Here is a 25,645-nt window from a genome sequence, read left to right as displayed (position 1 = left end):
TAAAAAAGAAACCTTTTTAGTCTTTTATGTATTCATTAAATTTACCTTTAAATACACTTTTTGCCTTGATTGCAAAGCAAATGATAATTTATTAATATTACCTTATTTACCATATATATTGGGACACAAATTTCACATCCTAGTGACCTTCATGAATCTTTTTGTTTAGCTGTTTGTTAGACACCATTGCCTGCATAAAACTTGTTATGTTGATGCATCATAAGAAGAACTACACTCTTCAATTAAAACTTGTCATTGTGACCTGTATTTGATTCTCCAATGATCTGCTTAAACTTTTGTTTAGCTCAGTTTCTTAGACAGTAAAATTCTTAGACACTATTACTGCAGAGTGATATAACTGTATTTATTAGATGCATGATAAGAAATAGTTCACCAATTACACCAAACGAAGGTTTGCAATATGGCCATGCCACCATTGTCTGTTTTCTTAGATTGTGCAATGCTGCAGAAGTTACCTTATTTAGCCTTCTTTTCTGCCTACAGAGGGACTGGCCTTTGAATAGTGGTAAAAGAAAGTTGAAAAAATATTTTATTTCATCCTGCTTATGGCTTTTAGTGTTGCTCTTGTCCATCTCTGTCTGCACATCTATCAGTACTGTACACCATACATCACACCTTGTTTATTTTGAATTAATGTCATTGCAGGCACTAAGGAGGGACTTTGGTGTTTATAAGCACATTTCTAATTAAAGTACCAAACATATAAATGGATTGCACTGTCATAAGTTTTTGTTGCACCACAAAAATGCTGGTGACATTCACAAAGAATTTCATATTTAATAATGTCCAAAAAATAACTTTTAAGGTCCTGCCACAAATGTGGAAGAGGCATATAGTTTTGCCATGTTCATATATCTGTTTGTACATCGGTTCTCCAGTGAAGTTCAACTCGGCATGGTGGTACCATGAGCACATTTTTTGTCTCTTGAAGTTTAAAAAATTGGTTTCAACATTGGTTTGACATAGTACACCTGAAGATAGTGAGTAAAGCAGCAAGTTATTCTTGATAAACCAAGCTGTTATTGAATGTCATTTTTTTTGCCTGCAGTAAAAGTGGGATATCACATATCAGTACCACTTGAGTGCAGTTGAAATGGTACTTTTTTTCTCAGATACTTATTTGGAACTGTGTCAAGATGATGACATACAATCAATAAGATCTGTTTTTGATATTGTGTGATTCAGAGTTTACTGAGTTATTAAACATTTGAGGTGTACTGCAAGCACCATTTTTGAAAGATTTTATTGGAAGTTTTTAAATAAGTGTATTTTGCAGTTCTTTGTAGTTACTTTTTTAGAACTTGTAATTAGCACAGTATAGTTGGTGCCCCAGGTGGCCAATTATAACACTGTTTGGGGTCCATATAACCTGACCTTGTTATAGACTGAACCCTGTTATAACCAACCAAGTCCATTAGCTGAAGAAAATTGTACATTTACCTCAAAAATGGCGAGGCATTGATATAGCAGTGGGTGCAAAAAATATATACTTTTGATTAAATGAAGATAAACTAGTCTGAAAAACACTTGTATATTGACAACTTCCATTGGTGTAGTACAATCCATAATCTGTTAAGTACTCTACATCTGTATAATAAATCCATGAATTTGAGTGTATATCACATGTTATAAAATTCATATATGACTCACATCCCATTAGAAAATGCAAATAGCACAGGTATAAGAAAAACTGGTAGGCTTCATTTTGATCTATATTCAGTTGTCATTAAACAATTCACTACAGGTGTTGCAAATAGCGTGTGGCTCTCGTTATTTACATGCTTCATGTACATGTCCTTAAATTGGTCAGCTGGAGAAGCTATCATCTTGCCACAGCTACCCAGGGGATAAGGCTATTCATAAGAAAATTAAAACATGGGAACAAATTATAAACCTTAACAAAGATCTTTGCAAGATACCCCATCTTCAGTTAACTTGAGTAAATGGCCAGATATCTATAGTTTCAAAAGATTGGAAATTTAATTTGCATTTTATGCTGCCCTTGCTAGTGACGAAAAGCATATATTTTTTCCTGAAAAATGAAACTTTCATGGCACAATAAAAATGTTCCAGTCACTTTGGAAAGTGCAACAATTAATCAGATTCCATTGCTTTTTTTACAATTTGGTGCTGACTTCCTTTGTTGAAAGGTTCTTGGTTGTTATTGAAGATTGTAGTTGGTTTTCTTTGATGAAGGGTGCATGTGTTATTGAAGTTACCGCTAAAGGATAGCTTCAGAAAACCAGATATCCATTTCTTATTGCTGTGGCAACATCAAATAATTGTAGAACATTGATTGAGACTGAATTTTTTTCATTTGCTTAGTATTTATACAGAATGATCGGTGCTTCAGAGGTGATCAGTTTTCTTTGAAGTTGCAGCCAAACTTTTTTTTTCTGTGTACATCTTAAAAACAAATGGATAGCAGTCACTGTTCTTGCTTTCAGAAGTTGGTCGATTGTAGCTAGTCTGACAGACCAACGAGTAGATCTCTGGTCTTTAAATTTTTTTTGAGGGGTTGTTCTTTTTTTTGTTGATGTTTCTGGTAGCAGAGCAGGGTGCTGCCTTCCACGCATGTGTAGAAATTAAAAAGGCCAACAGATGTTCTGTTGTGACAGGGATTAATACAGAAAATTTGTTTTCTGAAGGATTTAATTATGTGAGTGAAAAGTGTATGAATTTTACTTACCATCCACATGCAAAGGTCAGTGGGGGCCCAGAGTGGTCTAAAGCGCTCACTGTTACAGATCAGTGCCTTCTCACCTCTGTCTGCATGAGTTTAAGTCTTGGGCTCAGTCAATGTGGGTATGTGGGAAAGCTTGCCGGTAGCTTCTCGTGGGTCAGCAGTTTCTTGACCATTTATACTGGCTGCCATGTATAGACTATCTTGTGCTGAAAAATGGCATTAATCCCTATAACAATAACAACAACAAAGGTCAGTCTAAATAATATATTAATTACCAGTGAGCAGCCAATAGTCTGTTTATACTGTTTATATCCAAAACATCCATTATGAGATAGTACCTCATCTGGTTATCACCGCTACCAGAAATGTCAGAAATAAAAGAAAAAAAATAAAGGAGATTTCACAGTATACAGTATTCACGCTAGATGTCAGAATATGCAGATTATGATTATAACAATGCACTGTTAAGATGGTTTGTTAATAAGAACAAATTTGTTTATCTAACAGTAAATAAATTCCAGTGCAATTTTTATCAAGTTTTCAGCTTCCTTTCATGGTGCCTCTGAATTTTATTATCCCAAACCTAAGATTATATATAATATACAAGTTATACAGTCAACAATGTTGCACAAAAAAACAAAACTTGGCAGATGGTAAATTTTGTTGCCAGGAAGGAAAATAAATCGCAATTTGTGACATTGGTGAATCCAGTGTGATCCCTGAATAAACTTTTTACATTTTATTTTTGTACTTTTAGGAAGAAAAAACTTTTTGTGTGTATGAGAAAAATACATATATATGAAATTGCGTGAGCCATGCCATGATAGGCTTGTATTAGAATTTATGCACAATCTCTTCCCCAAAATTATAATAAACTTTTTATTCATCACTTTTTGTACTTTTAAGAAAGAATATTTTTTTTCATGTCTGAGAAAAATACATGTATATGAAATTACGGGAGCGAGGCCAAAATCATGTTATATCAGAATTAGTGTTATAATCGAGCTGTAGTGGGGTACATTTTCATTTTGAATTGATAAGTGATTGTTTATGTACAAATAACAATCACACATGGTTTGCAGATTTAAAATATTTGCCAGAATCTTTCAAGACATTGCCTTCTATTTTGAAACATTTTGTTGTGCTCAGGACAATTGTGCACAATAAGTATATCCAGTCTCACATTCGGCAGGTGAAGATCATGGATATGCGCATCATCAGTTCAGAGAAGGAACTACTTCCAGGTGACCCCCAATGTGCTCCTGTCATTAGTGTAATGGTGGAAGCAGTTATATCCCTTCTGAGGAACCTACACCAGTATGAGTTTTGGCGGACCATGATTAATGAGAAAATAGTTCAGCAGCTAGATAAGATAAAGGAAATGGAGGGACTGGGTTTGACAGAGAAGGAAGTGAAACCAGTTGAGAACAAGGATGGCAAGACAGGTATTCCAGTAATTTAGAGTTAATTGTTTTAATGTTCTATTTATTTTTATGCTGTTAGCAGCAGGATAGCATCTACAAAATTATATATTTCTTTCGCAAGAAATTACATCTCAGTGGATGTATGAGCAGTGTCAGGTCTGCGTGATCAAGTCAATATCGGCATTCTTGATATTTGGAAGGCATGAAATTTAGAAGTTGCAGTAAAGTTGGTTGACTGTACTTAGATTGTCATATTTGTTATTAAAAATTTGGGAATTCTGTAAAATCAGCATATTTTTTTGCTTAAATATTATTGCGATTTGTTGCATACCAAAGTTTGCAAAGATAAGTTAAAGAAATTTACAAGACTTTGACAGGGGCACTAGTATCAGACATGTTGAATATGTTTGTTTTCATTAAGTAGATCATTACTAATTCAAGCTCCATTAAACAAGATAACATCAGTTTAGTACCTTCCTGTACCAGCATTGGTTGGTTGCAGTTGTGTACTCAGTTTGTAGCTTCCACTAGATATGATGTACTTTGTATCCAAGATATACCTTGTGGATTATTGATTGTTCATTGACAAAATCCAGAAAGTATTGAGTATAAAGGTATTTGCAACATGTTGCAATTGTTAATTTGCAAAATTTGAGATATTTATGTGAATCTTTTGTATTTGTGACTTTATCATTTTTCTGACTGTGCGCTTACACAGTTTATTGCTCATTGTTATTTATTCACACTGCATTTATTTTTAATTTGTTTGGGTAACAGGTGTGGCTTTTGCATTTTTGTTGTTACAGTACATTCATATTGCAAGATTTTAAGTCAACAAGGACATGCATTATATTATCTCTTTTGCACAGTGTTTTACTAGGTTATTGTTATATATGAACATTTTTGGATTGTTATTTCTGACACTTGGTTGTTCTTGTTAATTTGTATTAAACAATGTTGATATTATTTGCTGCAGTCAGTGAAGACAGACATGATTCATGTCTCTTTTGCACAAAGTTTTCTTCCCATGTGTGTTTGCTGTATGTGGGCACTTGGGTTTTTATTTCTGGTTTGGTTATTTTGTGGCACTCTTGTCTTTTTAGATTAAACAGTGACATTATATGATGTACAGAATACATGTCTCACTTACACAAAGTGTTCATAACTGCAATGTCTGTGAAATGTGGTTAGAAGGAATTTGGTCCATGGTTTGCAAAGAAGCTTGAAAAGTCTGGTCAAGTCTTGGTCATTGGAAAGTGACATAATGTTCACTAGTGGCTAGGAGTTAAATGGAGAGTGTCCTTCCTTATTTCAGTAGTTCAGTGAGCATTAGTCCCCCTCCTTGCTGGAGCAAGACCTGTTTGACCTTTCAGTTCATGTGCTTGAGGTATTTGTTAGATTTTGATGAATTAGCCACTGATTCAATTATGGCTTTCCTATTAGGTACATACCAAACCATACACAAACCAATTATTCACAGCTTACCTGTTGCCAAGATACCTTACTGTACATGGAATGGTTTCTGATAATGGCAACCCCTATAGTTTGGGGATAACCTTTTTCAATAAGCATAGTGTGTATAGAGTTTACCTTTAAAGCAGATGTGGACAAATTTACAAAGTTTGACCAATCTCGGAGTGCCCAACTTTGAGCCATACCATTGGTGAAGGCTGAGACATGAAAGATGAGGAGGGACATTCCCCCTTCCATCTACTACAGCAGTCAGTGAACATTGAAGAAATCTCCTGTCATATGTCAGACAGATTATGGGATACAGGGAACACCAAGGCGTTTAGGAAACCTAGCATTGTCCTCATCATACTGGTGCTGCAGGCACTTGGAGTTGTATAGTGCAGAGTTGACAAACTTGGACAAACTTGGACAGAAACTTTGTTTGTACTTGCGTCAAAAGCTTCCAGGAATGGTTTGGAGTTGGGCTTGATGGAGGGCTGGAGTAACACCTTATCTAGGCAGCACAGCTTATCCAAGCACAGCCTTTGCATGGTGTAGTTTTCAGATTTTGATGATATATATGACCATCCTTTCATACTGTACACCATGGTGTATACTCTTCTGTCACTGACTGAGCCAACCATCTAACTGGCCATCCAGCATGTTCTCTGGACTTCCACACTGGCAAGACAAGCCATGGCACTTGCCATGCTGCTAGTCAACAGGTGAGTAATTTGTTCTCAGCTTATGCATCAGCAAGATACCATGACACACTTAGAGACGATGTCAGTGAGTCATTCATGCCTACAGGAATATTATATGCAGACATGGAGTTAGTGCCTGATAAAGACAACCCTTATAGTAAGTGGGGGGATAGTATCAATGACTGAATAAACTAAGATTCCACATTGAAAAAGAGAGAGAGAGAGAGAAAGAATGGATCTGAGCTTTAAAGCATCTGTTCAGGAAATGTATCACATATTGCCAAAGTTGAACAGCCAAGGAGAATGCTTGAGTAGAGTTGCCAGTAAAAATAAAGGATATATCAGACCAGGGAAATCAGCTACCAGTAATGTTTTCAACACACTGATCTTGAAACATATTTGGATATGTTTGCCACCAAGCTTAAAATATTAGATCAAAACATTGCATTGGTGAATATGTTGACCCTGTTATACAAGATGAGTAAGAATGCTTTCCATGCCACCACTAAGCTCATGCATAATACTGTGGCAACATTTTCAAGCAACGGTAAGCCTTTATGCTCACCTTGGTCTCTGATTGGTAGACATCAAAGTGACTCCATATTATGTCGTCACTAATAGCAGTGTAAACAATAATTTGAGATAACAGCATGGGCAGTAGTTTGAGGCCACTGAAAGCAGGGTGTTATTTTGCAATAATTTTGCATAAAATAATGGCCAGAATAAAAATTGTAAGTGTAGGTATTTGATTGATAGTTGAAACACCATCTAGCGTTATCCTCTACATTTATCTTTTTATTGTGAATTATATATATTTTTCACATCTTGCTGGATGTCCATAAACGTATCACTTCTATTACTTCTGAGTCTCTTTGGAGAGATAAAGGTCCTATTGGAAGGAGACAAGGATGTTCTGATTGATCTGGGTCTCTGTAGTTTTGATGCATGTTATACATAACAAACTGAGGAAGTCTTTTATTTTTATCTTTCATTTGTTTCTGTTAACAGATGAGCTCAGTTCAAGCAAAGAAAGAGGCAAAGGCATCACAGAGCAGACTTCAGAAGGTTCTGATGGAATCAGTATGGGCCTTGTGTCGCTGGACCAGAATGTAGTAGAAGACCTTTGTACAAAGGTGATCTTCTTTTCTCCAACATTATGGCATTTTGTTAGCAAAATATTTAATAATACTTAAAATGCAGAGCCAAAGATTCCACTTCCAAGAGATGTCCAAGGAATGAATGTGTATATCATCTTTTGATTCAGCATTCATGCATATCAAACTTTTGTGATATTGGCTGCAGTTGAGATTTTTTTATAGTTTTACTGTAAACTAAACTTTTATTGTCAGCAACATATGTAGCTAACAATGCCTAAGATTGTATAAACATTTTAGTGCTCAAACTTAGACTTGGCACACAGTCATGATGTCTGATTTGTCATGATTAGACATATTAATGGGACATTGTCATTCAGAATTGAGTGCAAGTTTACTTTAATAATTTTGAAAATGAATTTAGGGCCAGGTCTTAATTTTAAGTAAATCTCTCTTTTGATAAGTCATGCCCTGATAACTCATGAACCCGCTTATAACATGGAGTCAGGCATGGCCCCTGTATTTTTAACTAGAAAATAAAATAAATTACGCCTGTTTTTTTAACTTGAAGAAAATTGTGATCAAAATTGGTAAATGAAACATTGATGTATCACTTGTGTCATCATTAAATATGGTATATAGGACCTGGACATTTTAATCAACACTATGAAATTTTCAACTTTTAATGAGACATCATATATATTGTTACATGTACTTTCCAAATGACCTCCTTACAATATTCAATGAAATTTTGATCAGTGAAAATGTCACTTATGCCTGCTGGAGGCAGTACTGTGATAAATAAATATCAAGTAAATCATTTTCTTTATCAAGCGATATTTGTATTTTACTTCCGGCTTTTAGTTCAGCTTAAGTGTGATCATCATAAATGCAGTGTGCCTTCATGTATTCAAACGTAAAATTCATCAATCAGCCAACACACCTATGTTTGCTTGTGTTTCGCTGAGAACTTAATTAAGTGCTGACCATGTTTTGATATCTGACTTGTGGAAGTACTTGTTGTATGGTTGCAATGAGTTAAAGCTGACCTCTTTGGTATTATCACATTAATTACATCTTTTGTATCACATAAAGGAGGTTGAATAAAAGAAAAGTTGATATGCATGTTTAAATCCTACATGTTTAAGGTCCAGTGGCCCTGGTTGTAAATCGGTTAAAACTCATTCCAATTGACCAAACGAACACATTTATAAATCTTTTTGTGTAATACTATTAAACTACCTTAAATTAACCTACTAGTTCATAAATGTGTTCAGAGATAGCAACTTAACCAAATGAAATGAATACTTCGTGAAATAAAGAGCATTGTTTCACATATAATCATGGTGAAGAGGCAAGTTTCAGAGAATTCCTGAATTGGCACATTGAGATGTTATCAAGGATGAGGGGAAGTATCATAATATTCGCATTGAAATCACAGCATCAGTATTTTACTAATGGAGCAATAGAAACATTTTACTTCAACATAGATTATTGTTTCACAAAATAAATGTTGCTAGTTTTTGGAAAAAGGAATCTTGTTTCATGGTGTATTAACAGCTTGTCTGGTCCCTGGTTGGTAGACTCTTTCCTTTGTACCCCATAGTCGTATATGATGCAGGAAACCAAACTAATCAACAGCAGCAAACAATTAGAAAAATTGCTTTATGGACAAGTATTCTCAATGTGATTATGAAACATGCTGTCAGCCATTAAACATTATATTTGCACACACACACACACACACTATCCCAGTCTGCCAATTTGTGTATGTGAGAAAGCTTGCCAGTAGCTTCTTGTGGGTCAGTGGGTCTTTTGGGGCTTTTTCTGGGTTCTTCCTCCGCCATTTATATTGGCCACCATGCATAGCCTATCTTGTGATGAAAAATGGCGAGGCAGATGTTAGTACCATTATATAAGTCTTTGGTATGACTTGGCCAGGGTTCAAACCCACGACCTCCCATATCCAAGGCAGATGCTTAACCAATTGGCCTCTGGAGCGGAGCATGAGAAAGGGCTAGCTCTCTCCATAACTTGGATCTGTCTTATAGTAATCTGTTTATATAAGACCAAACAGGACATATAACTTTTTGATCTCAGTAGTGAACAGACAGTAGGAACTAAAGGGGCTAAGAATACTTCAGTCATTATAACAGATGAGAAAAACTGACTTACTGTTATCTTGAGCTGCAGAGCTATTGGGACTAAGCTACCCAAACATTATTTTTAAGAGGAAAACTGTTTCTATATGGCATTTTGGTCAGGGTGCATAAAAAACCTGGATTAACCAGAATTCATGAAAGATTAGATTAGGACTAGGTTGGCTAGAAGACTGAAAACTGATGCAGCCATAAAATCATAGTTTGCAGATAATCTTGCCATCATTCACTGGAGAATGATATCCATCCAAAATCCATTTGAAAAGGAGGACAAATTCTATTAAAAGATCAGGATTCTGTGACCAATGTTGGCACTTTGGACCAGGTCACAACACCAGAGATAATGTATAAAATGACTTGGAGGGTGACATTTCTTTAATAGTGACAACCAGGAGGATTAGCTCATTAGGAGTTTTGTTTTGGAGAAAGATGTTTCTTGACATTGCATTTGAATACTGCTAGTGTTTAGTTCATAATGTGCTATGTTACATGGCATGGGTACAGTATATTATTAGTTTGTGCTAATGATTATGATTTTGTGATGCATGACATACAGCTGTAAATTTCACTGAAAGTTTATTTTTTTATATAATTCAAATTATATTACATTTGTGCTTACTGTTTAGTAATTATCATTAAGCTGTTGTTACTGTGAGCTCTTTGGAATTAAATGGATTATTTTATTCCAATGGATATCTTCATAATTCTTTCCAGATAAACCATGTAATGTTTAATTTTATGTCAACTTTTTTTGCAGAAAATTTGGGTTGAGTATTGAATTTGTTTGGTTGAAAAATTTTAAACTTAAGTTCCATCTTAAAACATTTTCTAGAAAAATTCCATTTTGCAATTCATTTAACATAATTAGATAATAGTGAAACAGTGACATATGAGGATTTGTATGTTTATTATCATGTGATCATTTTTCTGCCATTTTATCTTGTTGGCAGTTATTGATCTTTTCATTTATACTTTCTACCGCTCTGGTGGCCTAGTGGGTAGAGTGTCTGCCTCAAATGCAGGAGGTTGTGGATTCAATCCCTGGCCGAGTCATACCAAAACTTATAAAAATGGTACTAACAGCTGCCTCGCTTGCATTCAGCATTAAGAGGTTAGTGTTAGGGCTGGTTGGCCTGGTGTCAGGATAATGTTACTGGGTCGAACATCATGTTACATATCTGCAGCATGATGCCCCAGTGTTAGACATCACTATAAACTGTCACACTGCATACATCATAGCGACATGACTGAAAATTGTTAAAGCTACCTTAAAAATCCAAATCACACACACACACACACACACACACACATTCATACTTTCTTAATCATGTGTTAATTCACTTCTGCCTGCATGCTTATCACTCTGTTAAAGTATTAACAGCAATATTGTTTTATTGTCTGACTCTAATACCAGTTATCTTTTTTACATGTATTACATTAAGATGCCAAAGCTTAGTGTAAATGTATTGAGGTGCCTTCAAACATGATGGTGTCCATTCATCAGTTTATTTTCTTTCTTGAAGTAAATATGCAGTGAAACCACTTTGAAACTGAAAAGTTAACTTTGGGATTCCCTACCATAAAAATAAACCATTTCCACACAAGATCAATCAGTTTGTCAAATTTGTAGGTATTGTTAAAACTATTTTCTTAAGAACATTTGAAACAGTAGATGTTTCTATGTTGAAATTTTCCTCAAGTTTCTTTATTGTAGGCTTTGGTACAGGTTCATACTCATTGGTCAGACTAATGAAAGGATTGTTGAATCTTTTGGAGCTTAACTAGTTGTTCTGACATCTTGACATATGTGTGAAGACAAATGACAGTCATGGCAATTAAAATACATGTATGCAATAATTTTTCTCCATTGAAAATCAGTTGAGTATATCTGGGTTTTAGAATACTGTTTTGTCATTCATGATTGTATACTTAATGTGATCTCTCACATACATATGTATGTCAAAAATTGTTCCAAGGAAAAAAATGATAAAATTCTTATCATTTTATAATTCACAGTGCTGATTAGTACCTATAAAGATTATACATTTTGCATTACTAATGCAGATATTAAAATTGATTTTTCAACAACTGTCACTTTTTATGTGTAGCCCCAGTGGGCTACTGACTAATCAGGGTGAATCATATGGGTACCCATGTGTAAATCCTCTGTAACTGTGCAACATGGCCGAGTCCTTGCTGACTCTTAAATCTGGGCTTTCTGACTCATTAATGTGTTCAAATTTAATATTATAATGTTTGCAGGTTTTCCCCAGTATTTTGGGGAGACCTTAGGAGATAATTGTGGATAATGTTGAATTATAAGCTTTGCAAATTTTGAAAGGAAAATCTTTGATTTTAATGTTGATGTGGAAATGAGTAAATGTGGCACATTCAGTTAGTGAGTTTACTTGTACACTATATTGATATTAGCCAAAATCACAAAAATAATATGGACCCAACAAAATCCAGGTTATAGGCTTGTTTAATCAAAGCTTGGTTATTCAAGTTTCACTGCATAATTATTTGGGTTATTAATTAGGTTAAGAATTCTTCAAATTTAAGTTTGTGCCTTTGGAAGATGAAATGATGAAAAACAATGACAATAGAACACATTTTAACCATACAGTGTCAATAACTTGTTCTACCAGATGGGCTGCTGACTTGTTCTGTCAGAAAGGAAGCATTTCTTTTTCATTACAGACTTTCCATTTTCAGGTCTGGCCCTGCCTTGTGCTGTTAGGAGGGGTTGATGGTGGACTGAGAGTCGGTGGACGATGTCAGCACAGAGTCACATCCAAAATGGGCACTGTACTGGGCACCAGTAGGGCTGGGTCTGGAATGTTCAAAGTGCAGTGGGACAATGGTGATACAACTGTCAGGTTGGTTTTAAAAGTTGCTTGCTGTTGAAATTTATTTGTCAAAGTGTTGTTAGGCTATGAAGACCATGTTGTCAGTTTTTTCTTGAAAAATGCTTGCTACTGAAAATTTTGTGTGTCAGTGCTGTTGGACAGTCAATATGCTACCAAAAAGTTAGTCTTGAAGGATGCTTGGTATGACGTTTGTTTTGTCAAAGTGATGTGGGACAACAAAGAACCTACTATCAGGTTTGTCTTGAAGGATGCTTGCTGTTTTAATTTCTGTGTTAAAGTGCCATGCTGCAGTGGACATAGGACTGTAAGGTTGGTCTTGAAGGAAGCTTTAACATTTTATCTCAGCATGATACTACTGTACTGTCAGATTTGTTGTGAAGTATGCATGTAATTTAGGGTATGTTTTGTTTGATTGAGTGGCATTGAGACCAAAGCACTTAAGTCAAATATTTTGATTTTTATGACAGAAAAATAAAAAATAATGGACAAGAATGTGATTAATATCAGAACGTCAGATTTGTATTCAGATTTAATCTTATGAAAATACCTACTTTTTCTTGCTGAGAAGAAATTATGATAACTGAGGGTTGAATATATATGTACAAACATAATTTGATTCAAGTTTTTACAATTGAGATATGTTGTAATTGTGGGAAGGTATATAAAGTAAAATATGTTGGAGGTTGTACTGATAGAAATCCAAAAGTTGTCCTGTCTTGCCTATTTGGGATATACTATGTGAATGTAATTCCATAATTTATCCCACAGACACCATAATTTAAGGCATTTGAATATAACTTCCTTTAACATTCTTTTCATTTTTTACACTCCTTTTTACCTAAAACACATACACCCCTAATTGCTTTCACAATTTGCCACATGCAAAGATTAAAAGGAATGTGAATAGAATAGACATCTGTTTCCAAAGTTCACTTGAAAAGAGCTGAAACAGAAATTGAACTCTCTAGTTTATATACATATATATATATATATATATATATAGAGAGAGAGAGAGAGAGAGAGAGAGTAAATGTACTTGTTTCAGTATTTGTGACCTCCATTTTTTTAAAATTTGGTATGAGCCATATTTTTTAAACTCTTTGATGAATAAGGCTGTGAAATTGGTTGGTTGCTGCTAGAACAATACATTTCTGTTTTTCCTTTGGGAAAAGTCAATTTACTTTAGCACTTGATATTTCTCAAAAACAGATTTACATTTTCTCCTTGTTTGTTTTCAAGTGAGTCAGCAGTTTCAAACCTGATTGCCATTCCCAGCCAGCCCTTTGACATTGGTCAGATGTCAGGTTTTACTGCCAAGCATCTAGAGGCAATCATTAGACTGACACAACTAAGTGAGAAAAATTTCACCAACAACTCAGTGAAACAATCCACCAGTAAACTGACTACTACTTCAAATGCAGAAAAAGAGAAGGCAGAGTCTGATGCTCTGATGCGACAGTTGGATGAGGACATCTCTCGAGTTCTTGAGCAAGAGAGTAGTGCAGAAAGTGGTGATGATCATAATGCAGACAAAAGAAAGTTGAAACAGTCGCCAAATTTGACAGACACAGAATCTGGTCCTGACCATGACGAAAGCTTTCTAAGTGTTTCATCTACAGCAAGTAGTAACATTCTAAACTTTAGAACAGTCGAGAGTCCAAAACTAGAAATGTCAGGCTTTAGATCCAGTGAACAAATACAGCTTATGACTGAAAGCATTGAATCCACTTACAATACAGCTAGTGAGGAAGTAATTGAGAGTAATGTGCAGGCTGAACATGGAGATACACAGACTGATGATGCTTCAGATAGTCTCTCACGATCGCAGTCCTTGGACTTTCAACAAAGGACATCAGTTTCTGGAGAATCACAGTCTGAACAATCATTGGACACTGGAACTATCTCAGACTTAACAATGGAGAGTGTCTCAGATGAAGTCAATGAAGTTATGAAAAATTCAAATACTTCTGCAAATGGACAGATGAATGAGGTTAAACAGGGTGGTAATATTTTGAGCACAGAATTTTCTGGTCATGAGACTGACCAAAAATCACAGGTTTGTCGGCCAAAGGAAATACATCAAAAACACAAGAGGCAGACAAGTGTCAATAGTGAACTAGAAGCATTAAAGCTTATGTCAATCCAAATAGCAGCTCTCAAAGCAGTTGCCACTATTGTATGTAGTCCAAAGTATGGAGAAATGCTGCTTGTCCCAAAAACAGACTTGTCAGCTGACAGCAACAAGGCTTTCCCTGATGGAACAGTTGTGCAGAAAGATTTTGAGTTTAAAAGGATTTTAAGGGAATTCATGAAAACTATGGTTGTTAAGGCAACAGGTCCCTATCCTTTCAAAAGAACTTTCTCCCTGGAAGAATTAGAACGAGCCCAGAGTGTATTGCACCAGTTGGCAATCACAGACCAAGCAGAGAAAATGACAACTGTTGTGGAAGCTTATGGTATGAATACATTCTAGTAAATTCTTCACATTTATGCTTACTAGCTGTGTAGAAAATCTGTCAGTATTCATTCCAAGAATGGATAAAGTGAGGCACATAGGTCAAAAGTGGGGTCATTTAGAAACAAAATGTGGTCACAGGTATCCTTATATTAGGCAATTCAAACACATCTTACTTTTGGCCTACCTTGCCACAGCCTTCTGTATCTTCATTTGAATTCTTTATGCTTATGTAGTGATTCCCATTTGGAATCATTTAGGATATTGGAAATAAATGCAACAGTGCTTTTGTAAAGATTGCATTTTCTCTTCTTTACATTTTGTATCCATAATCATTGATCATGTGATATCATTTGGTGTCCAAGGTAATCAAAATAAGTCAAATATTTCAATCAGCTAATTAAATTTATGATCTTATGCTTATGTATCATTAAATGCACTTCATACAACAAGCTTGTTTGGGATGCACTTGATTCATTCAATCTAAAATCATCCATAACGATCAATTATCTTTAAATTTGGGGTCTTTTCAATCACTGTGTTGGTGCCATAGAGGCATCTTTCTTGTGCCAAAGATGGAAAATAAAGTTCAATAGTGCAATGGGGCTGTCTGAAGTGAACTCTGGTAGAGGTTGAAAATTGTAAAGAAATGAAGATGAGGAATTGATACATATTTTCCTGTATAAATAGGTGTATTTAAAAAGATGTGAATGCTAGGGCAGGTTTTGCTATATATACATATAAAGTGTATATTAGTTTGGTCATATTGGCACATTTATTGTTGTTGTTGTTGTTCTAGGGTTTAACGCCATTTTTCAGCACAAGATAGGCTATACGTGGCGGCCAGTATAACTGGTGGAGGAAGAACCCTGGAAAACCCAGGGAAGAACCACCGACCCATGAAAAGCTACTGGCAGGCTTTCCCACGTACCCATGCAACCTGAGCCTTGGGCACATTTATCGATCTTAAACACAATATTGATTGTTGTTCTAAACTTTAATACTTGTACAGCTTTTTCAGATTCTGTTAATTTCTGATTGTTGAGTGGTCTTCACCTTAACTGTCATCACCAAAACTCCAGATGAAAGTTATTGATTTATATGGACTTCAACATTGGTGGCTGGATACTAAACTGGGTCAAGAAAATGGATGTTGGTTCATATCATTACTAGTAGTAAAAAATAGGACTTTTACAGTGAGATCAAAGTGTGTGTCAGTCTAGTTTAAACTGGATCACACCTTTTGGTTGGATTTGTGTTAAAATGTCCATATACTTAGTTTGTTGCATGTATTTCCTGGGATGGTTATAAAATGATGCTGCAAGAATCAATGGGCAAGTGAAATTAACTGAATGCTCACCATTTAAAAGTATATGTAATCAAATTCTCAAACAAATGGCAGTTATAGCATAAATAGACTGGACCACAGGCCAACATGATCTGTATGACTTGTAGTATCGAGAATTTTGTGCCATTAATGCATATTTGTACTTTGTTTAACGAGGACTTTTCTGGGAGAATATAAAATTTAGAATATAAAATTTGGGTTGCATGGTGCTTTTTATAAAAGAGAAAAGAAATTTAGAAATGAAATAAATCTTTAACAGTTTTTATGGTAAGCTTATATCATCTGTTGACTGTTTTAATCAGACATTATCAAAACACATATGCAGAATTAAGTAAAGAAAATATACTACCTATGTCATAAGTTGAAACCAATCCATGTGATTTTTGGCACAGAACAATATGAAGCTGCACTTGCATCCAAAGGTCTTTCAGTACCTACACACCAACTGGAGACAACCAGTGAAATCTCGTCCTCTGTTAGCCAGAGTAGGCAGAGAACAGACAGGGATACAGACTCACAAATGGATGGAGACTCACAGACAGGTGCTAGCTCTGACAGGGAGACACAGAGGTCAGCGTCATTGCAGCAGACTTCCATCTTACAGTACATCAGAGCCAGGTATAACTAATAGTTTCAGGAAATTACTGTATATAATATAAATTTAATGTCATAAAACATTTGTTCATTTTTCTAAATCAGTAAATATTTTTTTAAAAATATTTCATTTTCTTTAATAAGTTGTCTTGTTTAACTTTCTTGCTTTAAAAGTGGATACTTTAAAAATATTTTTACCTATCACACTAGCCTTGGAAAAGCTTTTTGATAATAAATTTTCTGTGATTTACAATGAACATGCTTTATATAAAATTTTAATTATATAATAACTTTGCTTGATTGAAAAGTGCTTAGAACAAACATGGAACAAAAAATTTAAAACATTGGTATCTATGTAGTTGTCCAGTTTTTGACAACAATTTTAAACCTAATGGAATCACAGATTTCACATTATCTTTTGAAGTACTAGACTCAAATTTAAAAGTATAAAAAGCTGAGCAAGTGCAACACTGCAATCAAAAAGGTTACATTATTGTGAAGGCATATGGCTACAATGTAACCGTTGGTAAAAGTAGAAAGTATTTTAGTTGGTGACCTGCTGTCATAGCGATGTTGCCATGGAATGTGAGTGTGCAATTGACACAAGAGTTTATGAATTGGCACATTTGGAAAGTAGTGTTGCATGAAAATGCCTGGAAAAAAATGTTAAGTCATGCAACAAACATTCACTGTGTGCATTATGATTTTGATATAGATGTTAAGGTAAAATTAAGAAAAAAGAATGTCAGTTGAAAAGGATACTTCTTTCAAAATACCATCTATAAAAAAAAACTGAATACATTCCCTGATCACATTAATATTAGAAAAGAAGGTCTACTACGTGTTGCATCCAGCAATTGGCTTGCTTGTACCAAATGTTCCTCTCTCTGCATCATGTTTGGAAGGAATCTGGTCCATATTACTGAGAAAGGGTCTTAAAAAACAAAGGAATGTGGCAAATTCAGAATGAGAAACACAGCATGCTCAGTCTTCATCTTAAAACATCATTGGCATGGTTACCATTACATTGGGTCGGATTGAGATAGAAGAACAAAGGGTTGAAGAGTTGAAGGCCCCACATTCTTCACAGGCATTGATGTAGTTGTAGATGAGATGACTAATACAAGCGGCGACTACACAGTTGCTAGCCTTAGGTGAATTTGTGCCCTGCCACCCTCACAAATCTCCTTGATGGCATGGATCTAATGGAATGCTGTCCTCACTTTTTTATGTTGCCAAATGGGCATACGTCACCTGCATGTACTTGGCCTTAGGGCCTGTAAGTCTTGTTATATGATGTATATTTGGACAGTGAGAACTGGTTTTGCCATCTGTCCAGGCTGTATGCCACCATTTCAGCTGCCAACAGTCCAACCAGCCAGCCCAGCCATCTGTCCAACCATTCAGGTTCATTAGTGATGATAAAATTGTCATTTTGATGTGCTGCACCATAGTATGAAGAGTTACATAGGGATTTGGTTAATCGATCCCTCTGTTTCACCACAGTGCAGTCAGTTATTTACGGTACCCATCGGGGTGATACCATGCCATACACATCAATGTTGCAGTGTCTGGCCCCTGCCCTTGCAGATGTTCTAATCAGATGTAGATGCAATATCTCAGGAGAACAACCCCTGCATTAAATATGGGGATTACCTAAAGGACATAGCATACTCCAACCCCACAGTGGAGCAAATGGAGATTAGTTTTCAGGCATCTCTAGAGGAAATCTCTTGATTCATGACAATTTCCTAGTTCTTCCCCCCCACCCCCACCCCACCCCACCCCTGGTTGAAAGCCAAGCTTATAGTAAAGGCCTCAGTAGACATGGAAGACAATGACAATCAACATACTGTCTGCCTACTGTTTAGTTTGGTGAATCTCAGGGAAATATTTGACTGCATTTTGCGGGAGTCAGCTAGCAGCATTATTCATCACACTTATCTTGTTTGTGCTCTTAAGCATTAGAAATGAGCTATCATACTTGGATAAGAGCACTGGTGGTGATTATGATCAACCTGCCAGTCTGCACTGAACCACACTAAAGTCACATCATACCATGGCTGTCCTGTCAGCATCCTTTGGTAACAAATTATTGTGTGACTGGAGGTACAGAAGCAGGCATAATAAGAACTCCAATCTGCCTTGCTGCCTGCACCAGCTTTCAGGCTGATCTAATGATGACTGCCAAAGAGATGTGATTGTAATGAGAAGAAAATGAGAGGCTGAGCACTGCAGAAAGGCAACAATTTTGACCTTGGTTCTTCAACTTTGGCAGCAAAGGCTTCTCAATTCCTGAGGTACTGTAATAAAGGAGATAAGAAACAATATTTCTCTTTCCACAATCCTTGTAATGAAAACATTATTGTCCTGCCACCCTAGCCTCCCATAGACATCTTGCCAGTGGGTGCTAGACTCCCTTTTCTTGGTATGTAGCTTGATCCAGAAAACAAAGTTGTTTTAAAGTGGTTTGGATATTGTTTATCCTATCCAATCCTTGCCTTTTTAACTTCCCTTCCATGTTGGACTTGCTGTATGATTAGGAGGAGGCAGGACTTTTGCAGAAAGAAGTCATGTCACTACTCAAAAAGCAGGTAGTAAAGACAGTTTGTAAGATGAACTCTTTCAGAATGTTACTCCAGGCTGTTTCTAGTCCCCATGGTAATGGAAATCTCAGGCCAGATATAGATGCCAAATGGCTTAGCAAGTACATAATTACTCTGAGGTTCAAAATGGAGACAGGAGATCAGTAAGACTTCACATAAAAAAGAGATGAGTTTGTGGTCAATTTGGATCTAGCGGACACATACTTTCATGTCACTATACACACATCTTCAAAGATTCCTTTGGTTCAGATTCCAAGGAACTATGTACCAATTTCATACTCTTCCATTCAGTCTTATCATAGCTCATGGATGTTCACCAGGATTAGCTACACTGTGTCGTAACTCTCCTGATTGACCTCATCAGCAGTTTTAGTCAGTTGTGATGTGTTCTGGTGCTATTCCTACCCCTCTGTGGTTCTGGTACTGAAAATAATTGTAAAAAATGATGCGTCAATAGAAATTGATTCTGGTAGCAACTTTTAGGTGGGACAAGTCCTGAGTGAATGGTCTGCTAAATCTAGTGATGTTCAAAAAAAATCCCCTGAGACCCAACCTGCTTAAACAACCATGGTTGCAGGTATTTCCTCATTACCTGGACAGGCTATTCCTTGGCTTTTCAGGAAAGCACTGCAGAAAAAAGAATTTAAGCCTTTGGTGTTGGACAGAATCTGAAGCTAGAAGGCTTTTCAACTCTGTAGGTGTTCAACAGAAAGTGGTGATTTTTAGGAACTAGTGCAATATCATGATCCCATTGAATGTCTTGATTCCAAAGTTAGCTGACTGTTTTGGTTGGCTTTTTGAGGTGAACAGTTATCTCCAATTACTATCAAAGGCTTTCACTATATGATCTCAGACACTTTTATTCATCATGGTAGTGCTAATATTGGTCATGAGAAGGATTTGTCAGACCTATGAACCAATTTTGACTTGAATAGGCCAAAGTCCATTCCAAAATGGAATATGTGATGGTGTTAAGATGTGTCACTATAGATCAGTTCAAACCGTTAACCAGAACGTCAGTGAAGCTTCCGTAATAAAGGATTTGTTTTCCGATAACTCTAGCTTCAGCATGCTGAATGAGTTAGTTGCATGTCCTTTCAGTGGACCCAAACTATTTCTGGTTTAAATCAGATAGTTCTCTTGTTCTAATGAAATTACTAGGTTTTGTCGCATGGAGCAGGTTGCCATCAGATGGCAATGAAAAACTTGTCATTTGTCTTCTCTCCTCCTTTGATTAGATTAGAGAATGAGCAATGTAGGACCTGGTCCATCCTCTTCAATGTTATATAAAGTGGCTTGAGATTGCTTCTCTTTTCCATTGAAGACAGGGAAAGAGAATATAACAACTCAAGTTCTTGCATCATAGCTGAAGTGGGTAATAAAGATCTCAGCTCATCAAATTAGAGCTATGTCTACAAGCCTTGTGCACCGCTCCAGTGGCCTAGTGGTTAGAGCGTCTGCCTCGGATGCAAGAGGTCGCGGGTTCAAACCATGGCTGAGTCATGCCAAAGACTTACAAAAAAGGTACTAACAGCTGCCTCACTTGGCACTCAGCATTAAGAGGTTAGTGTTAGGACTGGTCGGCCTGGTGTTAGGATAATGTGACTGGGTGGGACATCATGCTACATGTCTGCAGCATGATGTCCCAGTGCTAGACATCACTATAAACTGTCACACTGCAGACATCGAAGGGATATGACTGAAAAATTGTTAAAGCTACGTTAGAAATCTAAATCACACACATACAAGCCTTGCATGTGAATGGAACTTATCAAGACATAATAGAAGCCATTGCCTGGCAGGTACAGTTTATTTTCACAAGCTTTTAGCTGCATAATCTAGCAGAGACAAGAACTAAATCTGATAGATCCCTAGTAGAATAGGAATTTTAGAAAGGTATGTCTCATCTGCCAGAACAATGTTAAAGTTTACCACAACCTGTAACTTGGGTAAGATGATTTGGAGTTTATTGTCCAAGGAGACAGTAACCTTTGCTGTTACTTTGATCTCAGTCTTAAGCAGACAGTTAAAAACATCATTTGCATATCAAACAGGAACAATTAGTGTTTTGGAGTTTCCAAGTCTACTGATATTTTAATCTCAGACAGATTCACGTTTATAATTCCTGGTATTGTGAAGTCACTTTTGTTATTCCCCACCTAAGTAGGTAATCCGTCTGTCCAAAAGCATGTTTGTTTCCAGAACATAACACTGAAAATGTTCAAAGTATTTCAACCAGACTTGGTATACAAGTGAAGCATGTTGCATACAGGTACCTTTTGATAATTAGAATTTTCTATATTCAATATATTTTATGTTACCATAGAAATAATGGGTAGCATGTGTGTAGTAGATGCATTCAGTGTTCTTGGTTATAAGGTATTGGAATAAGTAGTATAAAATGTGAGAGTGCTGCTTCTTAGGTTAAATTCATTAGAAGTCTTTACATAAGCTGGCAAATGAGTTGGTTGGATGTGCCATCTCTGGATGACTCTTTGTTTGTGAGTGTACCAATTATTTTCATTTCATGGTTGTTACAACCAAGAATGTATAGAACTACTGAACACCTATCCATCTGTGAGACAGTAGGACCCCTCGTACTTTATTGGAGGCATATCTAGAAATTTGTGCACTCTAGAAAATTTAATTTTCTGCAAGATCACACAATTTGATAACCATGAATATAAATGAATGCACAGTTTATTAGATTAAAAGAAGGCCTTGTTCTTTACGTCTAAGCCAATTATTTGTTCTCTTTTCTTTCTGCCTATAGTAATATTGATGGAAGTATGCCTAGGTCACTGAGGAGGAATCTGCTGGTGCGGCCAAGATCAGCAGAACCTGAAGGCTCCATTTCTCACAGGGACATCATAACTGTTCCTCCCAAGCCACCATCTCAGAGACCACCTCAACCACATTTTAGCAGACTACCTCCCCACCCTCCTGTGAGAGCTAGGTCCCCCTCACCACCACCCCCGCCTATAGCCCTGCCTCTAATTGAGATGGGCTTCACCATGTCACATGTCAAGAGAGCCATTACAGAAACAGGTACTGTATCTTCCAGATTTTAGTTTGGTGCTTTTTCATGCTTTTTCCTAGTTTTGTTTGCAGTGTATTTTGTTGTTTAGAATTAAAGACCAAAACTCAAACTGTGTCTGTTGTATGTATACACTTTTAAGCTATACTGCCATATTTCAGAATGCATAAATGCAACAAAAAAATCTGTTTCCTCTTTTGGTATCTCTATTCAGTGTTTTGTATGGTTTCAAATTCACCAATATATAGGGTTCACATTTACTTCAACTCAGAACATACATGCCAACCATTATGCTTTTGGCATAATCATAATGCTTTTTTTTGTATAGCAAATTACGTTTTCTGTGAGACTGTGTATGGATCATGCTTTTTCGCTACATTAAAAAGATAAAATAAAAATAAAGCAACAAAAGTTGTTTTTGTTATTGTATTATTATCTCTTTAATTCCACTCATATAAACTTGAGAATATTCTTTAAAAGGTGACTACTGCATAAGAGTACTTATTTGCTATTTATAGCAACTTTATATGATCCATTTCCAAGAAAACACATGGGTTTCTTCAAAAGTGAACTTTACCTAACAGATTCATTATATTGTTAAGCTATTTTGTTATTAAACCAGTTGGCTTTTTTTAAAGAAAATGATGCCAGATGTTAAGTGAAACACTTTATGGTGTGAGTTGTAGATGTTATATAACAGAAAATATTAGAGCAGATGGATTTTTTTGAACTTCAAAATATGTCAAATTTGGAAAGGTGACCAATCAACACTACTTTACAAACATTAAAAAAGGAATATGGGAGTAATATAATAAAGCATTCTGAGCATTTGATGATGATCTTTGCAGATTTTCCAGTACATATCATTCAGCAAAAGTTACACATGTAGACTAGTTGAAGTGAGTGCTGAAGATAAATAATTTTTCAGTGTATTTTGTGTTAGTATTCTTGTTCTAATCCATATGGATTTTGCCCATTGTGACAGGAATTTTTACTAGCTGCAGAATATGGTTAGTCTTTTTCATACGTGCTGTAATTCTGGCATGTAATATATAGATTACTCTTTTGAAGCCCAAATTACACTTTTTTGCCACTTATAATAGCAATAATTATGCTTATACCTCTTGGATGGTTGTCATGTATGTCAGAAGTAAGTTATTCTCTGATTGGATAAAATGATACACACCTCCAGATCAGTTACCATTATTATCAAACTAAAAATAGATCACTAATGATCCATGAGTCGTCCACCCCAGTTTTGAATTTTAACCTATATTATGGGCATTTTTTTGTGAATATATGACAGTTTTGAGTGTATGTAATAGTTATATGCTTAATTACAGTATTTTATAAATATTCATTGAACATTCTAGTTGTTAATATGGGTTACATCTGTTTGTAGGGTAAATTGTATCAGTGAAAAGATGTACAGGTAATCACTCAATTGCATCAAATAAAATACTGGTAAATCAAATATCAAAGAACCTATGGCAAAAATGTGATTAGGAAGAATGAGATATGGTAATAGAAAAGGTGAATAAAGGAAAATCCATGCATATTTTTTAATAGAAACAAGCAACATGCTTTGCATAGGTATAATCCACTATAGAATATACTATGGGTACTACATGGCTTGTAAATTGTGAACTCTAAAAATGTTTTATTTTATTTTATGATGGTTAAATCAACAAGCACATTTAAACTCGTGCAAAATAATGATACAAATTATAATATGATTGCAGTCATATTAGTTTAAATAACACACAATACATAGGTTCAATAGCCACTTTATTGTAATAATCTTAGGCATAATGGGGGCAAGTTCTGTCACAGCACACTGTACCAGTCCAGCTCTGAATTGTTTGTTCTATAGGAATGCTTCAGAAAGAGAGACTTGTGGGAGTTTGTAGGGTTGTGAAGTGTGTCCGACACCTATATGTAGAGCAGCAAGGGGCTGATACAAGGTATATAGGGACACTGATAACCGAAACTCGATAAGTCTGATCCTAGGATTGCTATGATAACAAACATCAGCCGATACTCCATACATGCACCGTAGGAAGCGGGTATGAAATATATATGGGCACAGTAGTTGAGTACATTTAAGTACTGACACAAATTGGGGGTCAAAAGCAAAGTTGTGAATGCATGAAACTTGGCAATGGCAGTACCTCAGGAAGAGAGACTTGGGGAGTATGTCTGACACCTGTATGTGGAGCCGCAACGGGCTGATACGAGGTATATAGGGACACTGATAACCGAAACTCGATAAGTCTGATCTTGAAGATTGCCATGATTATAAACATTAGCCGATTTGACAGATGCCCCCCAAAACAGAGCTGGAACAGTATGCTATGCAAGAAATGTCCCATTTTTAAAAAAATTTTTTTTTTACATCCATTATTAGTTAGTAGCCTGGCAACTGTGTGTGGTAAAAGTTCATGAAGCAATTGCAGCAGTTTGGAATAAGAAAGGAATTGGTTGGATCAGGGATATTGTTCAGTTTGTGTGCATAGCCAACAGCCAAGACATGGGTAGATATGGTAGATAGTGCATATTGCTTTGCAAAAAGATACAATGAAAAGTACCAAGCTGGTACTTGAAACAGGAAAAGTGCTGTGGAGTTGTAGCGTGGTTAAATCGATGTAGATATCCAACTGCGCCTGTAAGCTTCTATCAAACATGGAATGGGCATTTTATAGTCAAATTAAACAATATTACTCCGTCTGTTAATGATGGTAGTTCTGGGATTTCTTCTGCATAGGTTGGGTTGGAAATCTGATAATTACATCTGCCAATGTGAAAACAGCCGCCATTACTCTAGGTGACCTCACAATAGGGGGGAGAGTAGATCGCTAAGCCAGACAGAATTACTGGACAGCCACGCTGATCCATTGGAGTATGACTAGCCGAGTTGAAATTTAAATATTTGGTATTTCTCTTAGATTGTTGTGTATTCAAAGGTATTGTGAGGTTAGATGGACAAAAGCAACTTGAGCACAGAGTAGTGTGCAATTAATGCAAACCTCAGTCTTTCTATCAGACAAAATAGCTAGAAACAACTCGGTATCCTGGGAAGACCAATCCACAACAATATTGTGTTGTATTAAATACTGGGCAGCCTTGTGCGAAAATGCATTTTCTCATAAAAACCAGTTCCACTGTATTCCTGATGCAGTTCATCAATAAAGTCAG

General features: G+C 36.0%; 1 protein-coding gene across 1 annotated transcript in view; it reads left to right on the top strand.

Annotated features, from left to right (window-relative positions):
- LOC149801022 (putative E3 ubiquitin-protein ligase HERC1) overlaps nucleotides 1–25,645 on the top strand; it is a 263,061-nt gene that overhangs the window by 113,107 nt on the left and 124,309 nt on the right. The window contains exons 37-42 of the mRNA XM_089955047.1: nucleotides 3,900–4,152; nucleotides 7,296–7,420; nucleotides 12,256–12,419; nucleotides 13,650–14,866; nucleotides 16,606–16,831; nucleotides 22,187–22,461. Of these exons, the coding sequence (XP_089811173.1) occupies nucleotides 3,900–4,152; nucleotides 7,296–7,420; nucleotides 12,256–12,419; nucleotides 13,650–14,866; nucleotides 16,606–16,831; nucleotides 22,187–22,461 (2,260 nt within the window). The remainder of the gene's footprint in view (nucleotides 1–3,899; nucleotides 4,153–7,295; nucleotides 7,421–12,255; nucleotides 12,420–13,649; nucleotides 14,867–16,605; nucleotides 16,832–22,186; nucleotides 22,462–25,645) is intronic.

This window comes from Sinohyriopsis cumingii, chromosome 4 (assembly GCF_028554795.1).
Source record: "Sinohyriopsis cumingii isolate HCF-2022 chromosome 4, ASM2855479v2, whole genome shotgun sequence".
Lineage (NCBI taxonomy): Eukaryota > Metazoa > Mollusca > Bivalvia > Unionida > Unionidae > Sinohyriopsis > Sinohyriopsis cumingii.
The sequence above is the reverse complement of the archived record's forward strand: the minus strand, read 5'-3'. Positions and strand labels throughout refer to the sequence as shown.